The sequence below is a fragment of the Ixodes scapularis genome, unplaced genomic scaffold (genome assembly GCF_016920785.2).
Source record: "Ixodes scapularis isolate PalLabHiFi unplaced genomic scaffold, ASM1692078v2 PGA_scaffold1__304_contigs__length_218370807, whole genome shotgun sequence".
Lineage (NCBI taxonomy): Eukaryota > Metazoa > Arthropoda > Arachnida > Ixodida > Ixodidae > Ixodes > Ixodes scapularis.
Window position 1 is genome coordinate 103,797,059 of NW_024609846.1, and position 15,615 is coordinate 103,812,673.

At 45.2% G+C, this 15,615-nt stretch overlaps 1 protein-coding gene across 1 annotated transcript; it reads right to left on the minus strand.

Annotated features, from left to right (window-relative positions):
- Positions 1-168: 168 nt before the first annotated feature.
- LOC8036204 (14-3-3 protein epsilon) lies at positions 169-13,230 on the minus strand. Its single transcript, XM_029991962.3, has 5 exons — positions 12,726-13,230; positions 5,137-5,336; positions 4,550-4,656; positions 3,077-3,426; positions 169-2,453 (listed from the first exon to the last, which is right to left on the minus strand). Exons 1-5 carry the CDS (start codon positions 12,787-12,789, stop codon positions 2,398-2,400), a joined length of 777 nt encoding a protein of 258 aa, XP_029847822.1. The 5' UTR covers positions 12,790-13,230; the 3' UTR covers positions 169-2,397.
- Positions 13,231-15,615: the final 2,385 nt, after the last annotated feature.

A 15,615-nucleotide genomic window follows, 5' to 3' on the forward strand; every position in this document is an offset into this window, starting at 1 on the left:
TTACTAGCAATCGTAACTCAAGCAAAGCTTGTCATGTAACGAGATATTTATTTAATGAAGGTGCGCAATGTGCATTTTTACTATATTCGAGCAAGCAAGACTGCCATAGCCTATGAAATGCCACAGAAAATGCTGCATCAGTTGCCAAGAGAAGAACATCCAGCCCAGTGAAGGTTTCAAGTTTTTATTACCCAATTTACACAATGCCATAGTATGCAGAGATATAAAGTAGTACATGCGTCCTAGCACACGAGGGGCGGTGGAAACAGGAAGGCAGATGAAGGAGCAATGACTACGTCCAGTTACCTCTCAGTCAGACGGACACAGACTGTCTCCAAAACAGAGAGAAACGCAAAATATCACTCCACAGACTTTGGTGCACACACTGTTCTCATGCCAATGGTGAAGACACAAAGACACACCACAAAAAGAGAAAAGAACGCACACAAACAAGTCCTTTCCTTACAACGCAACTGTCCAAAAACAACCACACGTTGGGGAAGAACCGAGAAAGTGGGCTTTCCCCAGCCCAAGGAATGGGTTGTCCCTCCGAGAAAAACAAGAAATGTCACCTGGCAGCAACATCTTCCAAGCACGGCCAACATGACCAAACCCCGCCCCTCTCCCGGAAAAGAAAAACACATAAAGTGTGTTTCTCCTCTCGGCCCAACCCGATGAAAGCGTGCCCGGACACCAGGCCGGTGACGCAAGCCAAATTGAAGAACAGGGCGGAATGTTAGCAAACTGAGCCAAGAGACTATTTTTCCCGCACGTTTTCAAAGAAACGACTGGTGTAAATTAATTCAAAATAGCCACAAAAAAAATCTTGCGTAAAACAATTACAGTATTGACGAGAAAACAAAACGAGCTAGAATTCCCCCTCGCCGTCGGCGACCAACCTCTCCCACTTTGCTCACCGACCCAGCTTCCAGACTTCAAAAATCGGAAGACAAGACGTGACAAGGAATGATCCGTTTCCCCAAAAAAATCATACCTACAATAAAAAAAATTAAAAAAAAACATTGGGGGAAGGCATCCACAACAGTAAAAATGAAAAAGGAACACATGCACGCACACACACACACACACGTCCACACACGGCACTGACTGTTCTCAAAAACGTTTACGGGAGCAGAGAAAGATGTGCACTACCAACTCAGGATCGAGCGAATGGAGGTCAACCGCTCCCATTGAAAGGAGTCTGCTACGGCAGAGACGACGGGGGGGAGGGGGCCAGAAAAAAAAAGAGTTGTGAGGATAAAGTGGGGCGACACGTAAAACAGGAGCTTCGGGGAACAGCCTGCGGGCATGTCTAGACAGAACGCCATCGTGTGAATGTCGCACATCCTACTGGTATTACTCCTGGCTCCAGAGAAACACCGGGGGTCAGCACCCCCTCCCCCGCCCGGTGCATGTGTCCGCGTGACAAACTGCCACCGCCCTGTACAGCGGCAGTGCAGAGGGGACAGGGGTTACTACGAATATTGCTTTCCTTTCGTGCCGCTGTAATGTTTCTTTTTTATCTTCTTCCCTGGTTACAGAGGGTTGGAATGTTTGTCCGCAAATAATCGGTCCCCAAAGGAAGGTGTTGCTCGTAAGCTTGCCAAAATCTGTCCCGAGTTCTTGCAACACCGACTCAAGTTAGTCACCTCGCGTTGCCCCTAAACAATTAAAACGGAAAAAGAAATCGAGAGAAAGAAAATATTCGGTCAACACAGGTGAACGGAGATTCGTTCAAAATGCAGTTGGCGCGAAACCCCGACGACACGTGTGGCTCCGCGATGCAATGGAAGAAAAAAAAAGGCAAGCAGCAAGTTCTTCGTGGATTACCTTCATTCGTTTTAAAACAACTGGCAAGTTGGCACACACAACGCTTCCCGCTTGTTTTCATGTCTTCTCACCCAACCTTTTGAGAGGTACAGAGAGGCAAACGAGGAATTTGCGCAAACGAGAGAACGGGGCCGAGTATGCTACTGCGACAACCGGGGGCGTGCACGACAGTTGAAACTGAGCCGCCGACAGACCCGACGCCCGAGCGACCCCGGGGGCGGAGGATTGGTCGTTTCGCGTTCTTCGATCGCTCGCACGACTGCGAGCTTCCTCGTTCTCCGTCCCCCCGGGGGGCAGTAAGTAAAACGCCGGGTGCAGAAAGTCCTTGCAGAGAGCAGAGCCGTGCAGGGAAGGGAGGTTGCGCAGCACAGTTGCTGGGGGAGAGGGCGGGGGGGGGACCACTGAAAAGTCTTTGTCCAAGGTGTGTGTGCTTTTTTTTTTTCCTGGTTTCCCTTTCAAAAAAGATTGCTGGAATTTAGATTACTAACAGACACTTACTAGCCGCAAGACAGATCGTCGTTCGGCCATTTCTTTCTTTCCCCGTCTTCTTGGAGCCTATGCGCGTCCTTACGAGACGTCTTGATCTTCCACGTCTTGCACTTGCTCTTTCTGCTCCCCCTCGCCTGAAAGGGAAAGGACGCAAGGGTGCAGTCAGCGCTCCGAGGTGGGAAAATTGCTTTCGTTTTGTAATTAAATTACATTACTCATTACTTTGCCTGGAATAGCTCAAATGTAAATTACATAACAATTACTTCTAAAAAGTAATGACATTATTTCAAATTACCTTTTTTATCTCACTATACAAAAATCAATTATTTTCTTGCTACAGATAATTTTAGTCACATATTAATTTTTCATCCACAAGCCACCGTATAAAGCCTGCCACACCAGGCTCAAGGCGTAGCAAAGCCCCCCCCCTTCCAATGCAGCAAAGTGCTTGGCGCACCGCTTACCCCACCCCCCGGGGTGGTGCTACGCTAAATGGTCACGCTGAGCCACGACATCAAACCAACAGCTCCAAACCATTGCCGAAACTTTCTCACACGGCCCTGCTACAGTGCTACCAGCATTAACGTTAGCAAGCGAAACACGCACGGGGTTACCGCTACAGCGCCAAGGATGTGTCTCCAACTGGTGCGTTTCGCGTCCCACTCCGCCCGTACAATGAAAGAGGTGTATGGGCGGCATAGAAATCTCCGACCGGCAGGAGACGCGTCCCGGGCAGGCGACTGAGCGAGAGACGCACCCTCTCCGTCGTGCTGCATGTCGGAGGTCCAGAGGGTGAGGTTGTCCCTGAGCAGCTGCATGATGAGGGTGGAGTCCTTGTAGCTCTCCTCGCTCAGGGTGTCCAACTCGGCGATGGCGTCGTCGAAGGCCGCCTTGGCCAGCCGACAGGCCCGGTCGGGTGAGTTGAGGATCTCGTAGTAGAACACCGAGAAGTTGAGGGCCAGGCCCAGCCGGATCGGGTGCGTCGGGGGCAGCTCCGTCATGGCAATGTCGCTGGCCGCCTTGTAGGCCACCAGGCTGTTCTCCGCCGCCTCCTTGCGGTCGTTGCCCGTGGCAAACTCCGCCAGGTAGCGGTGGTAGTCGCCCTTCCTGCAACGGAACACACCCGCGGGCGGGTGGGGCTCAAGAAAATGCCGTAGGGACCGCCCGCATCAGTAGCAACTCGAAAGGCTGAATGGAATTTGCGCCTCCGTGGTCGCCAACGAGACAAGAATGGCGGGTCAGCCCTCTCGCATGCCTGGCCTCCAGCACACACTCGTTCCTTTCTGCCGTGCTTTCGCCGTGCGCGCTGGCTCAAGGCTCAATGGTAGACGCCAAAGAATTGTCAAACGCAAGATGCTCGATGTGGAGCAACTGAAAGACCTCTCTCCCTGCAATTCTTATCCTGTCGGTGACTGTAGAAAAAACTTGCATGGCCTTGTTTTTTTATTTTTCCAGTTCAAAAACACTGGAGGTTTTAGGGTATCCCTCAATGTTCCAGACACTTTCTACACAAATAACTTCTTAGCATTGAGAGAAACTCTAAGTATCTCCGAGCGAACTACTGCGATTGCTGCGACCTTCGAAAGGTTGTGCCGAGAGCTTGTTGCACAAACCCTCCATCTGCAACACCTAATTTTGAAGCTGCTTGTGCCACGTGAAAACTCCCTCTTTACATACAAGATCGGCTCAACTCCATCCAGGTTAGGTAATATTGTGAACAGTTCAGCAATGCTTTGCAGACTATACTTACATGGCTCAGGTGTACCTAAGGCAAACAATTAAGGAAGAAAAAAAGCTCAGATAAGAATGTAGCCGATGCCACTTTGTGTAAAAAAAGGCAACAGAAGTAGAAAGAGAAAAGCATACCCAAGTGCTTTGGACTACTGCACTTTGTTCAAACTAATGTTGGCACGCCAGAGTAACGGGACAAGACACTTCCTTTAATACAAACCTCAAATTTGGGGGTTTCGCGTGCCAAACCAACAGAGGACATCTGGCACGCCCCAGCAAAGGTCCGTGAATTAATTTCAGTTCTGATCCCCTGGGGATCTTTAGACTAACAACCTGAATCTCGGTTACACGGAACTTTCTCCCCAATAAGTCTCAGCCGGAATGCGATCACCTCGGCCGGGATTCAAACCAGCCAATTGGAGATCTCTAGGCCAGCGCTTTGACTCGAAGTCACCGAGGCGGCTACACCAGAAGGTCATGTTACGGGGTCAGCACTCACATCTTGTAGTAGAAGACCTTTGACTCGCCAGTGGAGGCCGTTGGGATGAGGTGCTTGTCCAGAACGTCCAGGATGTCCTGACAGATCTCCCTGAGCTCAGCCTCCACCTGGTGGGAGCAAGACAACAGTCCACCTATTAAGCAATCGGATATCTCCTAGCAGTGCAGCTGATAGGAATCTGAACTTCATTCTTAATTGAGACGGGGGGCTCCCATCTTCCTCGGCTGTGTTTGTGCTTGCGCAATGAAGATTTGTGACGAGCACACTCTTTCACTATTCGATAAGGAAAAAGGATTTGCCCCCCAACAGTGCAGACACTCGCTGGGCTGCAAGTTGCGTATCAATGCATTGTGTGATCTGTGACAAGCAAGCACAACCCCTAAAAAAGCTCAAGTAACCAAGTCACGTTAGGTTGTCCCCTTTTTCAACTTTTTTTCAACATAATTTGGACGCTTTCTTTCTGAAATTCAGTAAACAGGCATACTTCAAGCACTGCAGCCATCCCATTCCCTTTCAAAGTTCTAATGTGAAGCACTCTAGAGGAGAGAAATAAGACTGCATGTTCAAAGGCAGAGAGAGGAGGGTACCTGTATCCGGTACTGGCGTATCATCTCGAGCCTGCCCTCCGAGCCCTTGTTCTCCTCCTTCTGCTCGATGGAGCTGATGATGCGCCACGAGGCACGCCGGGCCCCGATCACATTCTTGTAGGCCACAGAGAGCAGGTTGCGCTCCTCCACCGTCAGCTCCACGTCCAGGGACGCCACCCGCTTCATCGCCTCCACCATTTCTGAAATGCGCACGACGGTTCCCTTGGCACTCCGTCTTACACCGGTGGGCTTATTCCATTTACCTGCATCAGCTTACACCGGTGCACAGAAGTGCACGGCAGCGTGCTTCCAGTACATGTTTTAATATGGGCTGCACTGGTAAATCAACTACGACGGCAGGCATCCGGTGAAACTGAATCTGATGCACAAACTGTTGGCAGGCAAATCTAATGTGGCAGCAAGAGCTTAAAACCAAGCAAAAGGCATCTTCAGGCACAATTAAATAGGGTCTAACGCAACCTCCAGTTTAACTAGGTTCCAATACTGACAGTCTCAAGTAGAAAACACTCTGCTGAGTGCCTGTTGCTAACAGTAGCCATTACTAAACAAATTGTCACTTCGAGAACCGTAGTAAAGATAGTATGGCACCCTGCGAAGCGTAGCAAATCCCCCCTTTATGCGGTGAATAAAGACAATGTTTATGCGGTGAATAAAGAGGATGTTTCCAAAACTGTGTGAAGTAACAAATTCAGCAGGGAAGTGCAAAATGGCTCACTCTTGAAGAAAAAAAAATGAAAACTTGTTCTTTCTGCGGTATAATTGTTCAACACAAAGTACAGGGCACAGTTCAACATTAAGCCGGAACCGGGAGTTTTAAGTGTCCAAACTCTGCCTCAGTCTTGACAAACTCTGCTCTAACAAACAAGCTTACTCTAGTCATTAAAAAATCATTCCAACAAACCTGCTTTTTTTTTTTTCTTTGCAATGGTTTAGCTAGAGGTTGGCATTTTTGGTTGACCTTAGTCACCCTCACTGCCCCACTCACCAAGTTCTCACTCATGAACTCAAACTCTTCGAACTGATGAACAAACCGAACTCACTGAACTCACTCCCTCATCGAACTCACTCAGTAGTTCTCGCCCTCACCGTAGTTGCAGTACTGGCGCTCGTGTTACGTCACTTTTACATCTATGCCACAATCGCTGCAGTCTTCCATCGCCTGCAGTTACGTCACGAAGTGAAGAAATGTTTTGTCTTTTTGTATATTTTCCTTCGACTCCTTCCACGCGCCTTCCAAGGGCGTATCATTGCAAATTTCGTGAAGCAGTATTCTTCATGCTGTGCGCTGTTTGTTTCAAACATTCGCGACAACTTTGCGGAAGTATGAAGTGAGCGTGTGCATCGTTGTTTATACAGGTGTGAATTGATATTATTCCAACACATACCACCGTGGGTGTGTTTCTTTTTTTTCTTCTGCATAGTATATTGCAAACTTTGCGTTAATGTTAGGACGGTTTGCTCAGCAATTCATTGGAGAGCATAACTATTTCGAAACGGTCTCTTTGTAACTATCGTCGTTCCCACAAATTATTTCACCTAAAAAAACTTTGTGGTGGACGTTTTTTTTTTTGTTTGTTTTCTGAAAGAAGGAATAAGTGAACAATTTTATATGTACCATATTATTGTATATTAATTTTTTTTTTATTGCGTCTTGTTTTCAATTGCATTGCACATATCAATTAAAACTGGAACAAAGTAATCTACCGATTCTGTGCCTAGCAAAATTCTATACTTCATGGATCCTGACACAAAATCGTCACCGGTGTCAGATGTCTTCGGTATTCTTGTGGCTTAATGTGTGCCAGTGTTCAAACTTGTCAATATGTTGAATACAAAAACTACATGTAAGAAGTTGTGTTTTCTATTAAAATCATTTATTAGTTTTGGATGGATGGTAATTTTTAATTTGTCTTCACTAATTTGAATGAATACACGGCCTACTGATGTAAGTGCAAGTTCTTTTAGCTTTGATTTTTAAATCACCCAATTCCTAATTTACCTCATTCAAATTACCTAATTCAAATATCCACACTATATATTAGGAGAGGGAAAGGTGCGGTCATGGAACTTCATTAAACGGTCTACAATACTTCAATATTGTGCTAGATACGAAAAATTGGGACACTTAATTTCTTAGTGCGGGGAAGACTGCTTCCGTGTACATGCATATGTGCATGTGCACATATATATACTTGCACATGCACGTATATACATTATTTTTTTTTAAATACATAGGTTCGGATTATGCACACTTCCCTCTGCTATTTACTCGTATAAGTATAAACCACGTTGCTAAAAAGACAAATAGCGCTCCTTATAAACGACTGAGCAAGCTATACGTGTTGCTAAATAATATATAGGAATCATATTTAAATACTATTGGAGCTAGTAAGAAAACCCTTTCTCCAGCACGCAAAGCATTTCTGGGTGCAGCCAGTATTCCTACTATGCTCAATGGCCCCCACTTGAGCAACTAATGGGGTGGCTGATAGCAGGTTAGGTACATAGATTTGTTATCACCAACATTAAGTGAAAGCAAAAAGATTGTTTGATATCTTTTTGAATGTAATCTAGAAAATTATTGTCTGCAAGTGTTTTATGACAATCCACAATCAAATAAACTTTTATGCTACCAAATAGATGTAGCAGCCTTTAAAACCAATTGCAAACAAGTCCAGCGTTCCGGCCATACCTGAGCTGTTGTCTGCATATTTTTTTTTTTCTTCAGAATTCCAGGCTACAACTTGAACAAACAAGTATACAGGCGAATCGCAACAGTTCCCAGCCGGCTTTTATTTTAATATTGGCTTCAGAATCAGCAGCCGTGCATAAGAGGAGCGCACTGGGAATAGCAAAGTCTGCCTTCAGGCGTACCGGTGTAGCGCCCAGTTTTTCTCCTCCACTAAACAAAAATATGCCGCGTGTATATTGATGCTTCGCATGAGGGCAGCCGAGGCAAGCAGGAGACCTCTGCCCTCACTCGGTTCACCCTGTAACAAAGCAGCGACCAGCGGCAAATGACCACGCCAACCCCCGCGAAGCGAGCAAGAGCCAAAGAGCGCAGATATATCAGTGGGCACTTTTCCTTCTTTCTCATCACTCGTAGAGAACCAGCAATACGAGCTAACAGCACCATTGAGAAGAGAGCATCGACTCAATTTCCTTGGAAATGTATGGAGAAGTCACATGACTTGCCCTTCCTCGATGTTGCCCCACAAACCCTCACCAAACCAAGCAAAAGGCCATTCGGGTACCTTATGCCTCGCCAGAGTCATGAACTCATGCCCCCTCACCGAACTCACCAAATTCATGAGCTCACTGAAGTCACGCCCCTCACTCAACCTCAAAATCACGAGTTTTCGAGGCTTATGAATGCACTCAACCTCACCTCACGTCTGATCGGTGAGGACGAGTGTGGTGAGGGAATGCACTCATGAGTGAGTTTTGCCAAGGTATGGGCTTAGCTGGTTCACCTTGACTACATTACCTGCCATTTCAACATCAATTCTGTGCATTACTGTTTATGCACTAAAATAAAAAAATAAAAAATAAACTTCTGGAATTGTGAAAAGCTTGAAACGGTGATGCTATATTTGATACTTTGGTGTAACAGTTTGGGACACACTGAATTAAGATATTTGCTTTTGCATTTAAGGTAATTTATTTGTTATTGTTACAGAATGTCCATATTTTAACCCCCAGAACCCCTACTTTATCTTTCTGACATCCCTCTTGCAAGAACTACTGGGTGCAGCATAGTAACTGGGAACAAAATGTGTTTATTGTTTTTAGTGGTGACATGAATAGCATCATGTTAGGAAGCATAAGGTAACAAGCAGCACAGAAACAACATGAACTGCAAAGAATGCAATATTGGGTGCAGCATAATAACTATGCACAAAACTTGTTTATTTTTAAGTGGCGACACAAATATCTTCCCTATGGTTTGTAAGGCATCGCCTTAAAAAGCTTGAGGTAACAAGCAGCACAGAGACAACATGAACTGCAAAGAATGCTATATTTCACCAAGTGCCTTAAAGAATCGCAAATTGCCTAATTTCCGAGAATTAAGGTTAAGTATTGGAAAATTCAAGACAATGCCATAATAATCAAGCTGTAAATCTTCCCTTGGTCAGAAATTTTAAAATTTCTCAAAAATCTCAAATTTTTGAGATTTTTCTTTCAAAAATACAAAGAAAAACTTGGTTACAGATTTTGTTGTCTGGTGGCATAGATGCCTACAAAAACTGTTGTCTTTCCCACTTTGTAGAAAGACAAACTACAATAACACTAACAATTCAACATCTTGGTCAAGTGGTGTCGGTCCACTCCAGTGTGCACCAAGGCTCTGTACTTGGACTTCTTTTTACCTACATTAATGATCTACCATCTTGTGTCTTCTCATATTCGTTTGTTCACTGACAACTGTAGTTTTCTAGGAAGTAACTTCGGATAGCAACAACTCTCCAATCTGATCTTAACGACATCTCTGCATGGTGCAAAGTTTGGTGCATAGAACTCAACATTATCAAATGTAAATTTATGCACATGTCCAGATTAACTCACAAGCTACCCTTTTACTGTTTTAAATGGACCCTAGAAGCCATTCGTTGGTCATCACCAAACTTGGCAATAAAACACGACAGACTTTGCGAAGAGAAGGAAAAAGATAATAAATTATGTTATGAATGCAAAGTCAGCCAAAAAGAACAAATACTTTGGAAACATATAATTGACTGAGTAAGACATTCCTATAAGAAAACCTTGCTAAAAACAGTACATTTGTTATATACCAAGTAACAGGTGCCTCTGAAGAAAGTTAACACCTCAAAAAATACAACTACAGGTTATAAGATTTTTTTTTTTTTCAGGCCTCTACCTGTATTTTACGGTCAATTTTTTTTTTTTTTTTGTCTACAGAGCTGTATTCACATTTTCTAAGGTTTAGTACAGCACACAACTTGAAGGCTTCACTTGGCATGTGGAGGAATAAAGTAAAACGCGGGTATTTCCTAGGACACAGAGACAACTGACCAAGGGATGATTGTTTTCACATCATGAACAGATGGTGCAATCCTGGCTGATCAATGCATTCATTACTCTAAGTTTGGTCCGACATTTGAAGTGGGTACCGGCACGTCCTAGTAGATGTGTATGAAATCATGATTACTGTTACACATAAAAAGTATTAATTCTTATACACACACTGACTCAAGGCTCCGGAAACCGCAAAAATCTATCCACGAAAATTTTTTTTACATGTGTTCAGTAACTGCCTTTGGTAGTAGGCTTCTGTAGAACGCAAATCCCCCTTGAAAAAAAAAAAAATTCAAACTGAACACGTCACGAGACGTATACGCGCACCAATTTACTGCAGAGCGTGACACAGAAAGAATAAAACAAACTCGGAACAAGGGACATCGTACAAATCTTTCATTGAGAGCTACGTTCGTCGTCCCTTTTCCCGAGTTTGTTTTATTCTTTCTATGTCAAGTCAACGTCTACGACGCTAGCGTGATGAATGCACCCACGCAGTAGTCACACCTGCTTTCCCCCGGTCGCGCAACAGTCACACCCGCGACTGCCAACTGAAAGCTCTAGAATTCTTTCGAATGGAAAAGTACGGCTATTTCCTTTCGAGTTGGCGCGCTGGCGTTAACGACCCAAGAAGCGCGTGCGAACGTTTCAGCAGGCGCACGCGCGCCGGCGCAAGCAAGCGGTAGCTTCTGGTACACTGTAGAATAGCCGCGTACGCGAAGAGTAATGACCGCACAGCAGCCAATCGACCAAACTCTCGAGAAACGCTCGTGTCATCGGTGAGCTTATCCTTTCGGGTGACATTCCGTTATGGGCCTGATGGGGCTGAGGGAGCGACGACAAAGCAGTGCACGGCTGAACACCCCCCTTCCCCGCACTGCCGTTTTCCTCCATGCCTTTCGGGGTCAGTGCTACCCTGATGCGTACACAACCGCTTAGTCAAGGAAACAACACTGTCTGGCGCCCGTAAGACTTCAAAACCAAGGGGCTGACGGCACACAAACCATCACGTGTGCAGCCATTACCAACCCTCCTTTGCTACGGTTCAAACAATTTACTCGAGGCCAGTTAGACCGTGAATGGGAAGGAATGCACCGAGGCATTCAAGGTCACCGTGCGAGCAAACAAACCAAAAAGTGAGGACCTCAGTATTGTGCACTATCTGTCTGCATAACTGAACTTTACTTCCCCGGCACTGATTCTGCCTTATCTCATAAAATAAAGCGATCCAGCTTCTTCTCGGCAATTAAAACGACGCCATAACAGCGGCACTAGTAAAACTTTCGAACAGCTTCCTATAGCGACAAGGTTTTGACACCCGCATGTAGTTTCCAAGGGTGCCTTTTACACCACTAAAGAACAGGCTCCCAACTACAAGCATAGGACTTCCAATTGCTTTCCATCTACAACTTCCATTTACAAATACTTCAAGAGAGGTATAACACATAGATACAAAACCCCAGTTAGTCATTTCTGGCGCGTTAAAATAACACAATACTCCGCGATAAGCTGCGCTGCTTGCTCTGGTTAAGCTATGTCTGATAAGCGTGAAAGACGTTGCGGGAATCAGAGCAGCTGTCAAAATGTTTGCCTCGCCTAAGAACAAGGGTTCAGCTCGTCTGCTATTTCGATACATACGCGAATCTATGTACCACCATTTTTACCCTCCTGCATTGTTTCCTGTGAATTTATAATTTGATAATCAAAGCCGCCCGATATTGGCACCAGTGAGGCCCAGTCACAAGAGAAATTCCACGCACGAAAAAAATCGCACATCGAACTGAAGTCTGGGAAGGAAATTGCAAGGAACATATCAAATACTACGAAAGTCAGCTGATCGAAAACATGACGCAGAAGAAGTGATTGTGAGCAAATGCGACTTGTAGAAAAAGCAATGAAAAAAAAAACAAAAACCGTTTACGCCATTCACTTAAAAAATAAAACAAATCAAAGTTACGTTAACCTGCTCGAGACGTCGCACTGCGCTCATTCCCCGTCGAAAAATGCCTCAGCTAAACCAAGCAAGCGCACAATTCCCAGTTTAGCATCGCAGCAATTTCGGCGATGGGCGAAGCAGCAAAACGACTCGCTGGCACCAAGTGTCAAAATAGGGGACCCCCCCCCCACTCCCAAATGCCATACATGTTGGTCGCCATCCGCCAAATGCCTCCGCAACCGCGATTACTGCAACGCTCAAAGAATAAACGAATGGGACGTTTCAGAGCCGTTCGAAGGACACGGGAATGCGACAAAAAATGCCCTAGAGATTTCTTTCCTCCGCAAAACTGGACATTGCAAGCGTGGGTAGGGCCCGCACGAGATTGCACGGAGATTATCGCCGCACTGCAGTCAGCGATCGTCCCGAATTTTCAAGCCCGGAACCACCGCAACGTGGAGGCTACGAGTGCGTCGCTCCTCCTCGTCAATTACGGGCCAAACTCTGGGCAAAGGATTTGGCGAAACAGCAGGGATAAAAAAGACGTAGGCCTAACTGCGGTGCCAAAAAAGAATGAGCCGAAAGGGGAGCTTACCATCGTAACGTTCAGCCTGTTCCGCTAGCTTCGCCTTGTAAACGTTATCTTCTCTCTCGGCCATGGTGAACTAGGAAGGGACAAACTATACCGGCGTGAAAAAGTAATAACTTAGTTGTTTCTTTCACAAATAAAGCCGCTGCAAAAGTCTGATCCACCTCCCGGTCACAACCAGGCCTAACACTTTGCCGCCACGGAACGGTGGATCACTCCGCGCCGCCGAACAAGCCGAAGGACCGAAGGGCGCCGATGCTTTACCGGACCTCCGAGATTAAAGTAGTTCCCGCACCGCACGATTCACCCCCCTTGCGGCTGTCACTCAAATTATTAGTTATGGTTGGAGGAGCGCTATTTTGTCTTTGTGAATTGGTTGACAATGTCTCTACCAAGGTCTTTGCGAACAATTGCGCAAAGTCGTTTCCGAAGAAGTCGTCAAAACACGCCAGTAAATGCCAGTAAAACAGACGGGCCTATGAGCTTACACCCACGATTGCCTCCGTTTCCTCTTCTACATCGACAACAAACACACACGCGTTGAGGACTTCAACGGACGTTGTAGGAAACTGCCGCTCCTGCGGATCACAGACTTCCCGTCTGCAGCCTTAACGGCGTGCGATATGCATTTACGAAAACAAGGGGGAGATTAAAGGCTCTTTAAATCTAACTTTGCCGGCGCTTCTTACCACGTGGTGAGCAACGTGGTAATCATGCCACCACAGAAAGGGGTGTGGTCAAAGGCGATGACCGCAGGCGCTCGTAGTCTGTTCATACTGGTAACTTTGCCAAACAGTAATTAAACATGACGAAGATACATAGAAAGGGGGGACGGACTTTGTAAGTGTCTTCATGTTTAATTACTGTTATCAATACGTTTGTTTCGTACTTACTTTGCCAAACAGGTTTATTTTTATTTTCATATAGAAGAGATGATCTGTCTGTTGTTTTTGGGGCACGTGATCAAAACCGCATTGTTCACACCAAGGCCCACATTTTTTCTTCCCCCCCCCCCCCCCCCCCCCTTCTGGTTGATACTACCAACCCAAGCAGCTGGTTAGAGTAGCTGTTAACCTTTATTACTAGGACCTAGTTTCACTTGAGAGCAAACAGGCCCACAAAAGACAACGGCAATTTCTTCTAGGACCACTTGTTCACAAACATGCCCCATCATGGCCAGCTATGCTGTTTGTTTGCTTAGAAAATGGCCCTTGACTCCGGTGTGTTGAGACAGCCAGTTGGATGCTGGGAAAGGAATTTTACGTGATGGTTCACGCCCCCGAGAACATAAGGTGGTCAACGGGGCATGCAAAAGAGCACACGTCAAAAACCAGCAACGAAACAATATTTATGAAAGGTGTGGTGTACAATGTGTCTCAAAGACGGCGGTTTTATTCACAAGCCAATATATGTCTGCATAAATATGTATTCCAATACTTCCATATCTTGCTGTACATGGTTTGCATCTGACAACATTGCACTATCCTGGTGGTCATCCGTACCTGCTCTTGACAGGAACAAATTCGGTGGTATAAAATGTATGCTGCAGAAAGACCACCAAAAAGGCAACTGATGCAACATGAATGTAAGCCATGTATTAGTGTTTGGATTGAAGTATAACACCCAATTTATTTGACCATTAATTTTGTTCAGTCATTGCTGGCAACAAATTGAGTGGTGGCAATTTGAAACCACTTACATGTCTGAACTTTAAACGGCCACTAGTAGTGGCCAGGACTGTACAACGGGGTTCATAAAGGCTAATTTATTGGAGGATTCAGACATTCCAGGTGAACTATTGACTAGCAACTCTTAATGCAACTTTTACTCTGTGTTCAGTTCTCAAAGTCTACAAGCCAATTTCATGTTGAGCAAAACTAAAAATGCCAATGATAAGTAGGTATAAGTGTGGAAAATGCAGCATGATGAAAGAGAACCTGAGGTAAATGGTGTTGAAGTTCTAAAAGTTGTAATGAAACTGGAATTTTTCAATCAAATAAAAACAAAGCTGTTGCTTGATTATGGACAATTTCATTTGATAAGCACTCATAAAACGTCATGAAAACAAAAATCGGCACTTCAACGGCCTGAAAGCAATCTGGTCATAAAATTCAGCGTTATTCCCAAGCTAATTGATAGTGTCATCAAAACGGTGAAGCCTGTATAAGGGTGATAAAAAAAAACAAGTTGACATAAAAATAAGCCTATAGAGCAGTCCAGGTAAATAATCTCAAAATCTAAGTACTTATCCTTACTAAATCTCAAATTTTAAAACCACATCATCAGAATACCGCAGCCCATCATGAATTTTTACTGCAACGTAGTTGTAAAATCAGCGCTCACAAAGTTTCCTTTTTGTTTTTAATAGACCCGACGCTTGTGTGTATAACGTCCCCCTCTGGAGGAGTGTTTTCTCTTTCATACGAGGGTGCACTGTGGTGAAGCACGATACAAAAACTTGCAGTTTGCAGTTGTGGCTTCATTGCAGTGCACCAGTGTGCAGTGACAAGTACACTCAACGAAGTTAACTAACACACAAGATCAGACCACAAGCATTACGGGCAATTCACACACTTACGTTGAGTCCAACTCAGTGCGACTGACATCGGTTTTTAAGCCCCTTACGACCACGCCGCACAGCAGCAATGGTGGTCGTAAGCCCCTTCAAACCCCATTGCCACAGCAAACCATAAAAGGATTAACGTCTCAAGCCGTTGCCGTTGTACTCGGCCGAACGCATGCAAGTGTGTAAATCAGCCTTAAGACTTCTGAGTACTGTCAGAGTTTGATACAGACATCAATTCAAGTAGTACACCATTTGACAAACAATAATCAGAAGTTCTGAAAATTACCACCAACCTACAGTAACGATCCGGCCTGAGCAATTATATTTTCA